The 20,467-nt window shown below is 32.9% G+C and overlaps 1 protein-coding gene across 8 annotated transcripts; it reads right to left on the reverse strand.

The window, feature by feature from the left end:
• Positions 1–4,522: 4,522 nt before the first annotated feature.
• On the reverse strand, positions 4,523–20,452 carry LOC117573209 (ephrin type-B receptor 1-B). Of its 8 annotated transcripts, none has more exons than XM_052006275.1 (14): positions 20,436–20,452; positions 18,860–19,079; positions 16,840–16,919; positions 11,791–11,971; positions 11,101–11,586; positions 9,787–10,680; positions 9,537–9,713; positions 8,917–8,964; positions 8,614–8,742; positions 8,439–8,534; positions 8,005–8,375; positions 6,197–6,343; positions 5,803–6,135; positions 4,525–5,733 (listed from the first exon to the last, which is right to left on the reverse strand). In XM_052006275.1, the coding sequence occupies exons 2-14, from the start codon at positions 18,999–19,001 to the stop codon at positions 5,629–5,631; spliced, it is 3,189 nt and encodes a 1,062-aa protein (XP_051862235.1). In that variant the 5' UTR covers positions 19,002–19,079; positions 20,436–20,452; the 3' UTR covers positions 4,525–5,628. The 8 variants fall into 8 exon arrangements, with proteins under 8 accessions (XP_034112109.1, XP_034112110.1, XP_051862235.1 ...); XM_052006274.1 differs by lacking the exon at positions 20,436–20,452 and adding an exon at positions 19,967–20,252; XM_052006273.1 differs by lacking the exon at positions 20,436–20,452 and adding an exon at positions 19,967–20,252 and having other exon boundaries at positions 18,860–19,084.
• Between the last annotated feature and the right edge of the window lie 15 nt (positions 20,453–20,467).

Genomic DNA, 20,467 nt, shown 5'->3' on the forward strand with positions numbered 1-20,467 from the left:
CCTCCAGTTCTGCAGGGTATCTACTCGATACTACTCGCCCCCCTACAAACAAGCTCTTTTATCTGTTTATTCACTTCGTCTTTCACTGTTATTGGATGCTCACTTTGAATGTACAGGGGTATCCGATGATAATCTTATTGTGCCTTGTGGGCTAGTAGTGTAGGTGAGTTTCTGGTTTAGGTTGGCAAAGACATTTGGAAATTTTTTTAAGAGTTGGCTAAGCTTTGCTTTCTGAGTTTCTGACAGGTGAGTTGTTTTTGGGACTATTGCATTTACTGTTTCGAAAATTTTTTCTTTCCCCTATTGAGACGCCATAAAAAGATTTTTTTATTTGGAAAGAGGGTTTTTACAAATGTAGATTTGATGTAGTTTCTGCTGGATTCAGTAAAGTAGAGATGAATTATTTATTCTACAAAATTAACAACAGAGTAATCATAAAATTCGTACGTGTTTGTTGTCATACTGGTCCACTTGTTCATCGTTTTCTTCTATTGTTTGTTCTACATCTGTATGAGTCTCGCTCTCACAACTGCTTGTTCATAGCTAGTTGTGAGAGCGTCAGTTTCTGCGGAGGGTTCTGCAATTCGTCGTTGTTTGTTTGTATATTAACGTTTTTCTGTCGTTTCTGTCCATTTGACATAGGACCAGGAGGTTATTTTCCAGCTTCAAATAGTAGTCTGTTTAACTTTTTATTGTATTGTCTCTTGATTGTTCGCTGTCTTTGTGCTTCACTGGCTTGTTTTCTTCTTCGGGACTTAGTATGGGGGTTCGAATTAAGTTAGTACGATTAGTCATAAGCGAGAAGAACGAATTAAACACTATTTTTTTGTTGATCGATTATAGTAATAGTTTATAACCAGTGCACATTGGGATGAAATTCCTTTATTTTGGCCAAAACCTAAGAAGTTCATGTTAATGTATCAATAATGTTACAATTATTTCCAGCTTATAAAAGTCCCTAGACATCGAAAATATTTAATTGGTATTTTATTGTGCAGCCTTCGACTTGCACCAGCCGTTGAAAGTCAGCTGTTCTTGCTACGTGGTGCGTGCAACCTTGCTGACTAGTCAAGTTTCTTAATCTTGGCGTTCTCGTATTTTTAAACAGTTTGACCAATTAAAATACCTTAAATTGGAAAATGTTCCGCATGGTATGTAGATAATATTTGTATAAGTGTTTAATTATATGTGCTTTTGTGTTGTCATGTTTTTAATGAAATACGTAAGCAGTAGTTTTGTTGGTTCTAACCTTAAAATATTTGTGTTTCGTGGAGCATATCTAGCAAGATACAACAGGATTCAAATAACAACTTATGTGGTAGTATGAGTTATTATGTGTATATTCAGATAGCATTTAAATAATTTGCGGGAATTTGCGGGGGGGTTAAATATTTCAATAGATACAAGCAAGGTTTCTATTCGTCGAGGTGACTTACAAAAAATTTGGCTGGATACAAATCGCAATGTCAACGCCTCTTTTGATTGGGTAATTCCAAATGGTTTTCCGGAAAACGATTTAGAGGTGATTAAAAACAAAAAAATATAAAATAAAAACTAAAAAAAAAAAATAAAAAATAAGAAAATGCGAAATTCACAAATAATATAAGCAGCAAATTCTCCAAGTGTCAACTTTGAATGTGCAGTGGATGGTTTTTTCCTTCTACTTTGGACGTTCCCTTAGGAATCACATAGTTGGAATAACTTATATCACCGTTTGGATCTTTTTGTTAAATTTATCGTTTTACACAGATTTACGTACTCATTTACTGATTTCATTTACGATAATATATATGGACTTCTTTGAGTCTTGTGCTTTTGGCGATTGCTTTGCTTTTGGTTTATTTAATTTTCTTTAATTGTTCTCGATTTTCGTTTCTTGTCCGTAAAATTTTATTACATCTAACTTAAATTAACAATGATGTGGCTACCTTTTCTGATGGGACGGGGTTGTTCCTTTTTTCAGCTGCTACTCACTGATCCATACCTCCTTGAGAGTATTCTGTGAAAAAATCTTACAGAATTTGTGCTCCACCGATGCAGTTCTTTCAATCTCACCCGCTAACTTAATCGATTTGTTGTGGGTTTATTAACTAACTTAATTGCCGAGTCTTATCGAGTTGTTCTTATGACCGACTAACTTAATGGTCGTGAAGGTTTTGCAAATGTTGTACTGGTCGTTAATGTACTTTGGCTTGTTGTTATTTCCCAGTCATCCTTTGATGATCACAAATCTCTATTTGGGATAATAACCTTATGTGAATCGTGCACTCAGTAGACGTTTTGCACTCTCGGTACACGATTTGTTTTCACGTTTTGCTCTATCGATTCGCGATTTGACCGAAATCTTTTATGGAGCACTTAAAAACAGCTTTGCTCTATTGATACGCGAACTTTCCACTCGGGCGACAGATATTTTATATTTATTATTTATATTGAAATAATAATAAAAGAATGTTTTATCAAGGTTCCAACTGGAACCGTTCTTTATTGATTTAAATTACAGACTAAAGATTAATTCTAAAGCTGGCTCTATATAAAGACGTGAGTTTCAGCAGTGACGTTGGCTACAGAACAGTAATTTGCTACAATAGCAACCATACAGAATAAAATTAGCTATACGCAGACTATCAGACGCCCTAGAAGATGAAGTTTCGAACACCTCTATATAGAACAAATATCCTCGACAAGTTTCAAATTTCCGCCTAAGAGACCCCATTCATTATTAAGTTCACTAATTAAGTCTGCAAGGCTAATAAGGGTATGTCTAGAACACTGGGCACGTAGTGACAAATGCTTAAAGGGGCTTAGTAAGAGCACTGGGACTCCGGGCACACGCATAGACTTCCGTTGATGATGGGTTGGTTAAACCCGAAACCAAAGAAACTTTGTTAGAATGAGCAGTAGCGTAGCGACGTCGCTGCGAGCGCTTATAAGCGCTAGCTTTAAAATTACAGGCATGCTCCGGTATTCACTTTTCCATATTGGAAATTGGTGCTCCCGTTTTCACTTTCACAAGATTCTTTCGAATTGCAAAACGAGAAACTTTTTCTTGTCGAAATGAAAAGTAAGTGCCTTTTTCTACATTAAATCGGATCTTATTTGCAAAAGGAAAAAAATATTTGACTCATTGGTTTATTGTCGTTATTTTAAGACCGCCAGAAGATCAATTAGGCTTGTAATTATTTTTAAAACGACTAATTTTTGACCCCACCTCAAATTTACAAATAAAATTTTGTCGTCAGCAACAACAATTTTCGTTTTGGTGATGCACCGATAAATCGGGCAGTTGAAATCTGTAGTTGAAATCGCCGGATTGAAATCGATTATAAAGGGGGCAAAAGGCAAATATATTTCATTCAGGAGAAGCTTAAATCATCCATGCAGGATAGAATTATCCCTTTGTGAGTTTTATCCACGCAGGAAATTAGACATACGAAAGGCATTTTTTCGCGTTGTTTACTTCTGACCAAAACACAAGTCAGCTGTTTCAGCAGTAAAAAAATGAACGTTCTGATAGCAAAACGATGACCAACAACTTGTGAAAACCGGAGCACCTCTAAACGAAAATCTCGGTTTTGGTCCCAAAACGAAAAGTGAATACCGGAGCATGCCTGTTAGTCTCTTTATTCTCTAATTTGAATTTAACAAAGAACGGAGTTTCGATTGGAGCATCATTTTTTTAATTTTTTGTGTTTATCTACATATAAATGATAAAAGATGCCGACCGACCAGGACCGGGTAAGTTCACGCATGGTAGATGCAGCATAAAAGAACATCCCCGTCCCGTCAGGATAGGCGGTCATTGTACAAACAAAATCAAAAATTTAGCCAACTTAAAAGTAAATCAAATTTTTTAAGAAAATGCAAAAAAAAAAGTGTTTAATAAATTTGTATTAAACGATTTATCGTTCACAACTGCGTTTAAACTATTCCAACTTTGCGATTCGTAAGAGACAGACGCTCCACATTAAAAGAAACGATTATTCAGAAAGCTACCCACTACCCATTTTGAGTAAAATCAAAATATTGTCATTGTAATTTTAAAACAGACCAAATTAATATTTCAATAAAATACTGAAAATATTCTAAAGTTATTTTTTTTTTGGTATATTGATATATTGATATATTTCGTATACCACAGTTTCGCACCACACATAAACGATAAAGCCGCTTTTACACAAAACAGCTTCTGTTGCGTCTATTTAAAATGGGTGAGGATATCTCAAAATCGAGCACAATCGACTATAGTTTGCTCTCTTGGTTTCTGAATGTCCTCTATCTTGCCCAAACGCGAAAGGTTCTTGCACCGGTTCCTGTTATCATTAATTTGACCGTCAGAGTTTAAGTATTCAATGACTTGAAGCTCGGAATGTCAGGACATGGTATTCAATATTTATAGGTTACAGCCAATTGCATTTATATGTTAACAAATGGAAGGTAGAGCTAAAATAATTTTATTTAGGGTTTCATTTATTGCATATTTGTTTTTATGTTTAACTCCATTTGATAATGAATGACAAAGCAATGACAGTAGAAATAAAATATTTGCGACTTTTGTGTATAAATAATACTTATTAAATTTCATGATACAATTAACCTACAATAAATGCAATGGATTTGCTTTAAACTATAAGTAAATACTATATATAAAGGTTCATAATTCTGTTTTATTTATGAAGGTAAATATTTACCTTTTGGACTGATATATTTTTATAAATATTAATCATTATTCGTACTTATTATAATGAACCTTTCTCTGAAAGAATGGATGCATGTTTAATGAAGCAATAGATATGTATGTATGTATATACATGTATGCTCTTATTAATGAGTATAAATGATATTAAATAATGTTTTCAGCCTCATCTACAGTACTGTATGTCCACTTCATCAGTGCATTATAAATGTTTCGAAATTACTATAAGAATGTGTAAAGTTCATGAATTGCCCGATTCAAATTTGTACTTCGAAGATATATTGCGATCTTGCCTCTATTAAGATTTACATATTCTCATTTGTATCGATGCACTTAAAGTTGTAACACCCAGATAAATGAAATGTGTAGTGCGACATGGGTAAAAAATCTCTAATTGGAATTTTTCAAAAAGCGATAGGTATACTCCGAATATACCAATCTCTAATTTATTGTATCGTATAGTTAAATCTATTCATTAATATATATATATATATATTAATTTTAAGAGAAATGTGAATTGCCGTTAGTCATAATTAATACTGTTGTACTATTGCCAAAGCGACAAATGTATTTTAAATATCGTCATTCGTTCGTCTAATTTAAACCTTAACTCAATTTCATACAGTAAAATTTAAAAGCTTCACATTGTGTTGAACAATAATATTTGAATGAGTTGAACTTATACACTGAATTTAAAATAAATCAATTACGAAACTAACATTTTTTATAAAATAAGAAAAGCCTATATATTCTTAATTTATATTGTGGTTAAGTATTATATATTGTATATATCAGAAATACTTACAGTTAATAGACTACAAATGTTACTTAATTCAAAGGGTGTTTATCTTATTCTTGAGTGTGAAACAACTTAATGGTACGTATTGATTATATGGGTTTTCATGTCTGTACATCTTAAACCTAATCGGCTATTATATTATTGTGTCAAGCTGACGAGCTTGATGTAAAATCTTCTTTTGATGTCCAACTAAAGTTATACCCATATCGGATAACTGTTGAGCTGTTAATCTTGAGATCTGTTAATACAAAAATTTATGAATAATCAAAAAAAGGATTGGGTTATCTTTTGCTCAAACTTTACTTACCTGTTGAGCACTCACTAAATTAGCCTCTTTGAAGTGTTGACAATATCTAGACATTTTGATATTCTCTAGCCATAAATCGGTGCTAATAAAAATGTTATGACCACGTTGTGTATCCAGAATATGCTGTGTTGAATCATTCTCTGGTGAACTTCTTGTGGTTAGCAGAGACTGTGGTTGTCTTGCTAAATTATCTAAGGTTGATACAATGCTTGCAAATGTTGGTCTATGTGTTCTCTGTTTTTGCCAGCAATCCAACATTAGCTGGTATAGAGCTTCTGGACAATCCATAGGGGCAGGCAAGCGATAGCCCTTCTCAATGCTTTTGATAACATCCTTTATACAATTCAAATTTTAATTTACACTTACTATTGATGCTGAAGATTAAATAACATACCTGATTTGACCAATTCCAATAAGGGCGTTCACCATAAGACATCACTTCCCATAAAACAACTCCATATGACCAAACATCTGATGCAGATGTAAATTTACGAAACGCAATAGCTTCCGGTGCAGTCCATCGAACAGGAATTTTTCCACCCTAGAATATTTATAAGAAGATATTAGGTAATTTTTATAATTTTTATGCGATTTTCATGATTTATAACTATTTCACATGTTAGAAAAATAATATGAAATTAAAAGTACTCCTTTAATGAATTAAATTTTTATCAGGCATGCTCCGGTATTCACTTTTCGGGTTCTTTTTGAACAAGATTTTTTTCGAATTGCAAAACAAGCAAATTTGTCTTGCCGAAATGAAAAGTAAATGCCTTTCCCTACATTAGGTCGGATCCTATTTGCAAAAGGGGGAAAAAAAGTTGACTCGTTGGTTTTTTATCGTTATTTTAAGACCGCCAGAAGATCAATTAGGCTTGTAAAATTTGGAAATAAAATTTTGCCGTCGGCAACAACAATTTTCGTTTTGATGACCGATAAATCTTGAGTTATCGCCTAAGCTGCCATACTTATGGTGAAACGGATGGCATTAAATTTGTTGAAGTTGGCTAAAATATGTTTTTTAAAAATTAATTTATTTAATTTAATTATTTAAGTGCTAAAATTGTATAAAAAAGTTGTTGATATCACCTCTTTTTCACGTTGTTTACTACTGACCAAAACACAAATCAGCTGTTTCAGCAGTAAAAAATGAAACGTTCCGATAGCAAAACAATGACTAAAAACTTGTGCAAACCGAAGCACCTATAAACGAAAATATCGGTTTTGGTTCCAAACCGAAAACTAAAAGTGAACACCGGGGCATGCCTGTATATTAAACTTTTTATTTAAGTTCAAACAAACCATTAAAACAAACCATTTTTAGAGATTAGACCAAATTTGTATTGAAATTCAATTCAGTTATATTTGCAAAGAGTATCTAACAGGCATGCTCCGGTATTCACTTTTGGTTTTCGTTTTGGGACCAAAACCGAGATTTTCGTTTTTAGATGCTCCGGTTTTCACAAGTTTTCACAAGTAAACAACGCGAAAAAATGTCTTTTGTATTTCCCATTTCCTGCGTGGATAGAACTCACATAAGAATATTTTTATCCTGCATAGTTTATTTATGCTTTCCCTAAATGAAATATATTTGCCTTTTGTCTTTTTGCAAAGAAATATTTAAAACTTTCTTTAAAAAGAATAGTTGAACGGCAAATTAGCTGTTTCCCACAAAAAAAGGGGATGCCATCTTTTTAATGGATTTCATTCCGGTGATTTCAACAATTTTTTTTATACAATTTTAGCACATAAGCAATTAAATTAAATAAATTAATTTCTTAAAAACATATTTTACCCAACTTCAACAAATTTAATGCCATCTGTTTGAATACACAAGTGTTTTACGTGCTTTTTCATTCCATTAAAAGTTTGGCAGCTTAGGCGATAACTCATGGTGTCGGACTTATCGATTGTTTTCAAAACGAAAACAAAAAGTGAATACCGGAGCATGCCTGTAAAACTGTTTTTTCACAAACTGTCATTTTTATAATTCGAAGCTACAATCTACAGTGCAATCTGCAAGTTTCATTTGTAGTATTTTTGAGGTATATTATTATGGTACATTTTAAGAATAAAGCCGCGCTGTTTTGCTAGTATTCAAAATGGGTAGCGGGTTTCTCACAGCTGTATCTTTCTTACTTCCAATGTTACTACTAATTTTTTTTGCCAAAAATCTTTATTTCCTTTACTTATAATACTCACTCGAGTTGTATAAGCATCACTGGCATTTTCAATTTCACGAGACAATCCGAAATCGGCAATTTTGCAAATGAGTTGTGCATCGACTAGAACGTTGCGTGCTGCTAAGTCCCGATGTACATAATTCATATCACTCAGATACGACATGCCACTTGAGATACCACGCAGCATCACTATCAATTGTAAAGTTTGAAATTTGCCATCATTAACACGAAGGAAAGTATCCAAACTGCCATTTTCCATATATTCTGTGATAATCATAACGGGATTGGAGCGTGTGACAACACCTTGAAGGTATATTACGTTTGGATGATCGAACTGCCCCATAATTGAAGCCTCTGTCAAAAAGTCACAACGTGCTTTTTCCGATGAGCCTTAGACAGAAGAAAACAGAGAAAGATAGTAATAGTTATGTTATCAAAGGGTATAAAATGTACCTGGTTTTAAAGTCTTAATTGCAACATCAATGTCCTGTACAAAGTTGGGAGGAATTTTAAGACGTCCCCGACACACATCCCCAAACTCGCCGCCACCTAAAATATTCATCAGATATTGACATAAATTAAAAAATCCGATAATTTAATACAATTTTATGTATATGTTTAAGTGTACCAATAATTGCTTCAATTGTAATGTAGTTTGCATCGATTTCACGTGCAAATTCCCGAATTGCTTGATTTGGATCTTCGTATGTATGGGGATCTACATAGCTGCGACTATTGCCAAACAAAGGAGTCGTCACTGCAAATGCAATACATATAGAATCATTAAAATTGGAAAGGTTTTCCTTATGTATATCAATTTATTAATTTCTTCTAAAATGACATTGAAAATGAAAGCAAAGTATATTTAAATTGTAATTTATTATGAAACATGCATTAAAACCCCTCCACCACCAGAAAATAAATTATATACCATTCGAATGTAGAGTCTTAACAATTGGAGTTGTATCCATAGCATGTACTAAAAATAAAGATAAAAATAAAGTTGTACTTTGAATCTTAATTTGGACTATTAAAATTAATTTGAACTTTTAAAAAAGATAACAGCATATGTCGATAATTCAGCAGGCAATTGTTTTGACTTTATTTGATTGTTAGATTTTACAATCTGATAGTCTTCCTCCCTTTCATTGCAAATTTTTCAATATATTTGCGCTTAAATAATTAATGCAAATTTGTTTAAATGTACAAAACATCTCTTATATAGTATACACAATTAATTTTTAACTTTCGATAAAATATACAATCGAAAAACTTACTATATGTCACAACGAGTCCTTAAATATCGGATATTGATTTAGTAATAAAGGGATTGGGATACAAACAGATTTATGTGATTGTAGTTTAAAAATATGATTAGCTGGGATAAAGTAACAATAATATGTAAGTTGCAATTTTATGGAAATTTAGTTTGAAAATGTATAGCAAATAACTCCGAGACATTATTCGTTAAGTTCTTAGTCACTTTCACAATTCTTGTTGACCCTAACTGAATATATGTATATATATAGATAAATTTTAAAACATATTTACCTTCATTACTAGTGTAGTCTATTGGCAATGGCAGATGATTTGTGGACTTTTTGTCAAGTTCATCTTGATGTTTGGATCGCATAAAATAAACCGTCGCCACAATAATAACCACCAAGAAGAAAACACCCGTGACAATTGCACCAGCAATAAATCGTATTTGCATAGTGTCCTCGTAAACTAAATTAAATATTCGCAAATGAAAAGAAAATACTTTAAAATACTTAAAAACTTCAATGCTTAAAAAAAATACCTGATTCAACTGAAAGATGCGTTTGAGCATACACCATATTGCTGTATGAACCAAAACCATTATTTGTTTTACAGCGCACTTGAAATCCATATTCGGTATTATCGATTAATCCATCTATATGGACTTTGGTGTCCTTCGTGTTCAATGCAGTTTTATTGATCAAATCCATATCGGATTTTGGAAACCAGCGAACTTCATACAACTCAATTGGTGTGTCACTCTGAACGGGTTTTTCCCAAACAAGATCGACATCATTATTTGTAATAGCGACGACACGTAAATTAAATACGGTTGAAAACATTACAGACTCCGTAGTAAACATAATTTCAGAATAATTGGTTTTGATTTCGTTTAGATCAAATTGATGAATATTAATACTTGCAAATGCTGAAGAAGCATTGTTAAATTGACTTTCACTATTAAAAAATGTTTCATTGCCGAAGATAGCGCTTTCAACTATATGCGAAATTCCATTTGCTGCATGAATTTGCACCGTATATGTAGTAACTGGATCCAAATTCGTAAGCGTTACTTTTGTTTCATTAAACGTATCCGTTGACGGATTGAACATTACATTCGAGCTGCACATTGTGCAACGTATTTTGTATAAAATTTCACTGCGAAATTTATCCATTCCGTTTGCCATAAAATCTAAATCTTTTGCGGGAGCACTCCATGAAATGATAGCGCTAGTTTGATCAATAAATAACAGCGTTAAATTCGTGGGAGGGCCGGGTGGTTTATAGCAGGGCATGAAACCTCCATCAATTGGATGTCTATAGTATCCGGATTTGCATTTGCACAACGGTGAGCCCGCTTTGGAGCTATTCGAATTTGGGGGGCAAGGCACACACTTACGCACTTCAGCCGATCTAAACATACCAGCTGGGCATTCTGCAAATATATTAGTTACAGATATTAATTAATAAATATGCGACGATCCCCATCCATTGCTTGCTTTGCTCGCTAACTTCTGGATTAAGCTTAAAATATTTTAATTTTCATGCAGTATTCCAAATAAATATAATATTGTTATACAAAAAAAAAATATTTCAAATAATACCCGCATTAATATAACAAAATACATTTTTGCATTTTATTAATTGGTGTCCCATAATTGTTGGGTTGGAAAAATACACGCCTGTGTGACTTTAACATGTCCCAGTTTTAAAAATGTACACATATTTAATTAAAATTTAATTTGAAAAATCAATTTTTCGGTTTTCTCAAAGTTTTAAGCAAACCTAAGTTAGATTAAAAACGCCCTGTCCTGAGTTACTTTATGATACCATATAAAAAAATAAAATAACTTACCAGTGCAAGTGTTGTTGATTTCATTAGGCTCAAAGCCCACCTTACAACGACATCCGCCAGTTAGAATGGTCCACTTGCCGTCACCCTTACAAAGGTATGTCGGGGTTTCATATGGCTCAGAGTTTTCAACGCATGTTCCGTTTTGTTTCTCAATTATGGTAATTTCACGACCCGTAGGCGTCTCATTAAAGTGAGCGAAATTTTCGGTAACCGCCGGACAGGTTATATAATATACTTTAACAGCAAGTACACTGATGCAAGCTCCCTGATCACGAAATGCAAAATAAACGCCTTTTTTGTTGACAGCTATACTTTTCACTTCCGTATTAATATCTACATCAGAGTTTTGATTAAATCGGCCTTCACCAGCTGCAATACGAGCAATTAATTTGTAACTGTCCGTTTGCCACGGAGGCGGCTCTCGGGTAGCTGCATCAAATTCGTAGAATAACAAACTAAACGTTTCCTTGCACGACAAAGCATTTCCTTTAAAATATGATAAATGATTAATATGTATGTATGTATTTAAAATATATATTTAAAATATATATCGTCGAAATCGTTTATAATCACCAAAGTGCACAGGCAAAATAAAATTGCAGATTAAATTATTAAAAAGCGCTTAATTTTAGTTTAAATTAAAAGTAAAAATCAACGATTTTGATTATACATATATACTATTTTATTTACCTGGAAAGAGTGAACAATCTCGAATTGTAAATTGAATTTCGATGTAAAGACGATTCGCGGGTCCACGGTCAATAAATGGCGACCATAGCCAATTATTAACATTGTGGTAGGCAACATCGCATACCACATAGCTACGCCAATTAATGCCTTTGACGAAGTCTGTAAACGACTCTTCCACCCACTGCAAAAAGGATTTGAATTAATTCAATACCAAGCACAAACAATTATTCGGTTAACGTAACATCATGCGATATCAATACATATTTCGTAGTTGCTGGACATGTTTTTTTTATAAACATTTTTTTAATTTAAATTAATTAATTAATTAATAATATTAGATTATTTTTTCTAAATTTAATTTTTTATTGATTTAAACAAAAAAGTGTTCTTCCAAAATAAGTTTGCCATCACTTTTTGCTTACTATTATATATTCAAGTATACATATATATCTATATATTGACGATAAAGTTTGTGAAATCCCTATTGTCCGTACAGTCGTACAATTATTGTAAATGCAACACTTTTACACTAAACGAATCCCAATTAAACTTGTGTTACATTAAGATAACGGTTGACATAAAAATTGGTGATATCTTAAAACTCGCAAGTACATACATATATATTCTTTAAGTTTTACAATTTTAGAAAATTTTTGTAGTTGTTCATATAGTAGTATCTACGTTGAGTCAATATTGTGTTCGCTCAAAAGAGGCACAGACAAAATTTACCGTTACAATACATATGAAAGTACGAAATGATTTTTTCACTTAAGAAACGCGTTAGAAAATTGAAGAATCAAATTTATGAAAGATATTTTCAGGTCAAGTCAACATAATATTCTGCTAACACATGTCATCATATATGGATGCGGATATGGTCATAAGAAACCAAAATAAATCACTTTCCGACCATTGGCATGGAGACTGACACCGGCCACAGGAAAAATTGAAAAACATCAGGCTAAGTGAACTATGAGGCATGGAGGACGAGGCTTTATGATGTGGGGTGGTGTTACGTGGTTAAACCAGTTGCCCATTGGCATTATTAGAAAAGAGCATTATTTTAATATTTTGAAGACCAAATTCTCAGATTTCGTTGACAAAAGTTCTCACCCCATAAAAAAAATGTTCAGTTAATGCAGTAACTTGCTCAGAGTCAGAGATCTGCTAAAAAAAAAGGCTGGTAAAGTATGAAAATTCACCGAAATGGGTAGATTTTAGTTCGACATGATGTAGATTCATAATATGTTTATTTCCATTAAAAGTGTAATTAAAGACAAGTCTCTTTGATCCAAATATTAAAACATGAAGCCCAACCAGGAAATAGAAATTGATACTAACTTTTTTTTAAATAAAAAATTATACAAAATATAAGCAACTTATTATTAAAATTTTTGTTCCTTTTATATATAGTAGAAAATAATAATGATTACTGGAAAATATAAATTTAATATCACATTTTTACAATCTTAACATCATCTTGAAGTCAGAAGAGGCAAAGATGTAACCACATCTGCTCAGCCCTGAATAAATAAAAAGAGAAAAGCAAAAAGAAGGCTTTTCTGTTGCACCCTAAATGAAACAAGTAAGAAAGCTACAGTCGAGTGTACTCGACTGTGAAATGCCCGCTACCCATTTTGAATAAAAGAAATGTATTTTGCGTTATTTAAAAAAAAAAAAAAAAAAAAAAAACGAATATACTGCAAAACTACTAAAAATATACCAAATGACATATTTGGTATATCGGTATAGTACCGCATTCAAAATATACCATAGACGGTACAATATACAGATTGTCAGCCAAAGCAACTAAGACCCCTAGTAAGTAGGCGTTTTGCCCATACAAAAGTATTTCTTTAATAACTTCGCAACCAATTGCAATTTTCAGGAATCATAACAACTATAGTAATTATTGTATATACCAAAATTCGCAACTCTAGCTTTAAAATTACTTTTGTTATTCGATTGTGATTTGCGGGGGCGGAAGTGGGCGTGGCAAAAATTGGAAACAAACTTGACCTGCGTGCAAACATAACAAATGCTGTCGAAAAAAAAAATATAGCTCTTAGCTCTCTTATAGTCTCTGAGATCCAGTGTTTCATACGGACAGACGGACAGACAGATAGATAGACAGACACACAGACGGACATGGCTAGATCGTCTCGGCTGTTGACGCTGATTAAGAATATATATAATTTATAGGGTTGGAGATGCCTCCTTCTACCTGTTACATACATTTCCTGCCGGCACAAACTTATAATACCCTTCTACCCTATGGGTAGCGGGTATAAAAATAAATTAAATAAATTAAATTAAATTTAACAAAATTTAAGAAACAATTTCATGTTCAATAACAAATTAACATAAACTTTCATTTCGAAAGATATGTCAAGTATTTTAAGATTAAAGAACAATTCAAATCAAATTTTTATGTTGCTGACATTTTTTTTTCAACAACTTGACTTAAAAATTAATTATTATGCATGCTCCGGTATTCACTTTTCGTTTTCTTTTTGGGACCAAAAAAGAGATTTTCGTTTTTGTGTTTTGGTTAGAAGTAAACAACGCGAAAAATGCCTTTCGCATGTCCAATTTGCTGCGTGGATAAAACTCACGTAAGGATAATTTTATTCTGCATAGATTTATGATTCCCCTGAATGATATACAGTGGCGTGCAAGTGTGAGTATATGTTTGCAACTACTGATTTTGGGTTCGCATAAAAAAGTTATTAGTAAAGTAAATGAGTCCAAATTTTTTGTGTTTATTCTTTTGATATTTATTAACAAAATCTTATACAAAATATACCAAAAAAATCTAATTGGTTTATTTACGAAATAAAAATAAAAAAAAACTCGCATGTACTCAGTTATGCTCATTTTGAACACTTTTCAACAAACGTTTTTTTTTTAATACTTGGTCCAAAGACCGATATTTGTAATTGTGATATTTATTCATTCTGGCATATTTTCTAACAAATTTGGTATTATTTCTTTTAGAATAGCTCTCCATTCTTGCTGGACTCGTTGCTGCATCTCGCGCTAGCTTGCTGGTACTGATTCGTAGTGTCCCAATCATCTTCTCATTATCGACCACAAATTTTCGATCGGATTAGGATCAGGACTCTGTGCTGGTCACTCTTTTAACTTAAAATGTTGTTTTGCGATCCATTCCTTGAAGATTTTGGACGTCTGTTTTGGATCTCCATCTTAAAGAAATGTGATGTCTCTCTCTTTATATGCGCATTTGTCAACAAAATTGCAAATATGGGTCTGCAAAATATCTAGAAAGTCTTCCTTTTGCATAGTATCATCTATTTTTTTAATTGGTCCAACGCTCCACCAAGTAGAACAGCTCCAGACCATGACATTTCCTCCTCAGTGTTTCGCAGTTCCTTGTACGTGGCGTCCCTGCAGCGACTCTTCAGGCTTCTTCCAACAATATTGTTTACAATCCGACTGGAATCGATTCAATTTCGTTTCATCAGACCATATAACTATTTTCCAGTCGTCCAGTTCCCAAGTTTTATGGAAGAAGCCTGAAGAGTCGAATGGATGCAAAAGGAAGACTTTCTAGATATTTTGCAGACCCATATTTGCCATTTTGTTGACAAATGCGCATATAAAGAGAGAGACATCACATTTCTTTAAGATGGAGATCCAAAACAGACGTCCAAAATCTTCAAGGAATGGATCGCAAAACAACATTTTAAGTTAAAAGAGTGACCAGCACAGAGTCCTGATCCTAATCCGATCGAAAATTTGTGGTCGATAATGAGAAGATGATTGGGACACTACGAATCAGTACCAGCAAGCTAGCGCGAGATGCAGCAACGAGTCCAGCAAGAATGGAGAGCTATTCTAAAAGAAATAATACCAAATTTGTTAGAAAATATGCCAGAATGAATAAATATCACAATTACAAATATCGGTCTTTGGACCAAGTATTAAAAAAAAAACGTTTGTTGAAAAGTGTTCAAAATGAGCATAACTGAGTACATGCGAGTTTTTTTTTGTTTTTTATTTCGTAAATAAACCAATTAGATTTTTTTTGGTATATTTTGTATAAGATTTTGTTAATAAATATTAAAAGAATAAACACAAAAAATTTGGACTCATTTACTTTACTAATAACTTTTTTATGCGAACCCAAAGTCAGTAGTTGCAAACATGTACTCACACTTGCACGCCACTGTATACAGTAGAATCCGGTTATAGCGACTTTCAAGGGACCGTCGTTATATCCGGAAGACCCACTAACCAAAAATGTAAAAAATAAAGTTTTGTTTATTTTATCGTTGCCATAGGCTTTTAAAATACAAATTATTAATTTTTCAATCAATTTAATTTGTATGGGGACCCAGCAAGTCATCGAGTTTTCGTCACAAAATCCGGACGGACGCTATAAGCGGCGTCGTTACAACCGGATTCTACTGCGGCAATCAGATGTTTGCCACAAAAAAGGGGATGCCACCTTTTTAATCAATTAAATTCAAGTGATTTCAACAATTTTTTTTTACAATTTTAGCACTTAAATAATTAAATTAAATAAATTAATTTTTAAAAAACATATTTTACCCAACTTGAACAAATTTAATGCCATTCGTTTCATTATACAAGTATTTTTAACTTGGGTTTTTCATTCCACCAAAAGTACGACAGCTTAGGAGATAACTCACGGTGCGCGATTTATCGGTCGCTCACCAAAACGAAAATTGTTGTTGCCGACGGCAAAATTTTTTCCCAATTTGAGGTGGGGTCAAAAATTAGTCGTTTTAAAAATAATTACAAGCCTAATTGATCTTCTGGCGGTCTTAAAAGAACGACAATACACCAATGAGTCAACTATTTTTATTCCTTTTGCAAATAAGATCCGATTTAATGTAGAAATACATTTACTTTTAATTTCAGACAAATTTGCTCGTTTTGCAATTCGCAAGAATCTTGTGAAAGTGAAAACGGCAGTACCAATTTTTTCGTTTTCGTGTTCAAAACGAAAAGTGAATACCGGAGCATGCCTGTATGCATTATACTCGCACAAAATAGACTTACTCCTGGAGTTTGCGCTTGAGGCCCATACGGGTATCTGGTCCATTCCAATGTGGCTTCTCTCGTTGTATCCAACAAAATAACTAAAAAGATTATTAAAATGAATTAATAATATATTAGTGATTGTCCTAAATACATATTAAAATATATATAAAGGGATATTATATTTTTCACCGGAAAAATGTATAAGGAAGAAGTATAAAAATTCTTGATCAGCATCAATAGCCATGTTCGTGTGCCGAACACAACTTTTGTGTTTTCCCGAAGATCAGATTGGATTTAGATTTATTATAGGTACATTAGTTCTATTTTTCCCCCAAATGCAAAAATCTCCAACTGGAAACGTTGTTTTTTTTTTTGGTTTTTAATTTGATTTTTTCCACTTATTTTTTGTCAACCTATTTTTTATTAAACCAAAAACTACTTTAAACAATTTAATATTAATATTTGATAATTTGGCTGTTTTGATAATTCTTAAATTAAATACTTTCAATCAAAAACAATTAATGATTTCTAAAATGAACTGCTCAACGAGTTTTCCGAAAACAACACTGACGAGCAAAACTGTAACACGAGTTCATTGTTGCAACTTCAAAGGTCTGTAACTTTTCTAATGCACGCATTTTAAAAATCTTAACCTTGTTTAATTGGTTATATCATTTACTATTATTAAGCAAAATTTAAAGCCATTTGTTTTCTGTTAAAGAAAATGACACCCCAAACTGTAAAAAAGTCAAATGTTACAGTTTTGCACTCACAATGGCAAAGCTTTGGTTTTTAACTCTAAAGCTAAGTTAACCATTAATGTTTATTTGTTTACATTTTACTCGCTGAGCTTTGATATTTTAAAATAAGATCATTCTTGATTTACTAGAAGCTGGTGAATCTGTCCGAAAAGTGGCTAAAAAATTCGGTGTTAGCCATATGACTGTGCAGCGACTAAAAAGACACAGTCTAGGAAACTTTCCAATAAATCCAGGAGGCCGACCCAGAGTTTTGAGTGAACGTCACACGCCACGACGCTAACTTGGTAGCAGGCAATCCTGATATCACACCAATAAATGCGGCGCCAATGCTTAATTTGAGTGCCAGTGCTTGGACAGTTAGCCGTAGCCTCAACAAATTGGGTCTAAAAGCTAAAGAAATGAAAAAAAAAAATCATTTCTTACAAAAAGACACATAATGCTGCGTCAGGACTTTGCCGCAACATACACAAATTGGACATTAGCGGATTGGGATACTGTAAGTCCTTGCTACCAGTGTCTAAAAAAGCAAACAATTCCAAAATATTTTTGTTTCCAAGGTTATATGGTCGGATGAAACCAAAATTAATCGGTTCGAGTCAGATGGACGCTCCTGGTATTGGACTAGAGATCCTACGATCCAGTCACCAAGGAATGTGCGACAAACCGTCAAGCACGGTGGCGGTTCCATCATGGTTTGGGGGTGCATTCACTTAAATGGAGTTGGTCTCTTGGTGCTAATCGATGGAATTATGCGAAAGGAGCAATATCTAGCAATATTGCAAGAAAATCTTCCGAAAGTTATTGGGAATATGGGTCTTTCTGTCGAAAAATGCGTTTTTTCAGCAAGACAACGTCCATATTAGTTAAAAATTGGATTTCAAAACAGAAATTTCAATTTATGAAGTGGCCACCACAATCTCCCGATATGAATCCGATTGAAAACTTGTGGAGTCACGTGAAATCGCAGCTGGCGAAATATGCAGTTCCTCCAAGTGGAATGAATAAGTTGTGGGAACGGACACAGGACGTATGGTATGCTATTCCCCCGGAAATGGTACAACGGTATACCCAAAGTTGCTTAATAATAGTAAATGATATAACCAATAAAACAAGACTAAGATTTTTAAAATGCGTGCATTAGAAAAAAAGTTACAGACCTTTGAAGTTGCAACAATGAACTCGTGTTACAGTTTTGCTCGTAAGTGTACATATGAGGCCTCCGTGAATAATTATGGATAAAAATAAATGTCACTTTTTTTGTCCAAGTGTTAACTTACCTTGATCTGCTTTGGTGTTATTTAAGTTGTTCGTAATTGCAATTGCTATTGAACAAATTAAATGGAAAATTGGCAGCTTATGTCGTATTACATCAGTATGGATTTGTGTGGAAGCCATTTTGTGTTTTGGAAGAAGTATCATAACTATCCTTTTTTATGCTGCGGTCCTCAAATCGTTGCAAATGCTTCAATTGCATCACGTTTTTATTAAAAGCACTTTCTATACTTTTAGAATAACATTACAAAAATGCATTAATCACAAATACATAGGGCTTCTGCTTAAAACCATGGTGACGATAATTTAGTTTAGTTTTTAGATAGTTCATATCAATGACTATCCTATTTTTTCTAATTTTCTTTTCTGAATATGAAAAAATAAATACTTTAACGGTTTCCTTAGATATTAAGTATTAAGTATAATGAGTATATGTACATTTGCGTACTAACAATAAAAAAAATATTAATAGAACAATTTTTTGTTTGCTTACGAGCTTTTTTATTGTGTAAATGCAGCTTCCTGTTGCTTATACATACATACATACGTACATATGTATATGCATAATTTGTATGACTTCCCGCGTCCTATGGTGAAACACTTTCTTTATTTGAAAATCGTAATATACTTTCTTTAATGTCAATCTAAAATTTGAGTGGAATTCCTCTGCTGATAATTCAACGCACTATTTCTTGGCCATGTGCTTTGCCCACTTTATTTCAGTTTTAAAACCTTGCTTAGGAGATTTTTTTGTACTAATATAGTGTTAAAGTCCCAGCCTTATTGCACATATGTATGTATGAATGTATATATATTTATGATTTATGTGATAAATGTGTATATATTATTTATTTATGATATATGTATGTATACATATATACGCATAGGATAGATATGTCCAAACAGATGTCCATATGTTGTACTCCTACACTCACACGCGCACACACATAACTTGCATACATATGTATCTACATATAAATATATCGAATAAGCGAAAGCATTTTGAAAGTAATTACATTGGGCCAGTTTACTTGTCTTTTTGTACCATACTTCACATTACAAACTGATTAAATTATGTTGTTATTAATTAGTTAATGTATTTACATACATACATATGTATTTCATTTTCCACAAATGATCTCCAGCACACAATCACGGACCTACAATACTGTACATACACACATACATATGTATGGGCATTCTCCACGGCTCAGTTGTTAGCATTAAACTAACGCCGTATATTTCAATAAGTTAAGAAAACACTAATCTAGAATTTTAATTTATGTGTGAAGTTAATTTATCACACAAGCAAATAAATTTCTTTAATGTTCGTTTGACTTTTTGCATTTTTCTTTAGTAGACAGGTATGTATATATACACTTCTAAAGTAAACTGTTAGCGTTGCCACACTTTGCTTTCTAAATATTTTTTTGACTGGGTTGATCTGGAACTTTTTCCAACATTCACTTTGGAAAATCGAAATTATAATATGAATAAAAAGCATTCACAATAATAGTTTTTGTACACTTATAAACCAAATTAATTGTAACCGTAAAATCATACAATAATTTAATGACGTACATATTTCGTTCAGTTTATTAGCATCCAACTTG

The sequence above is a fragment of the Drosophila albomicans genome, chromosome 4 (assembly GCF_009650485.2).
Source record: "Drosophila albomicans strain 15112-1751.03 chromosome 4, ASM965048v2, whole genome shotgun sequence".
Taxonomy (NCBI): domain Eukaryota; kingdom Metazoa; phylum Arthropoda; class Insecta; order Diptera; family Drosophilidae; genus Drosophila; species Drosophila albomicans.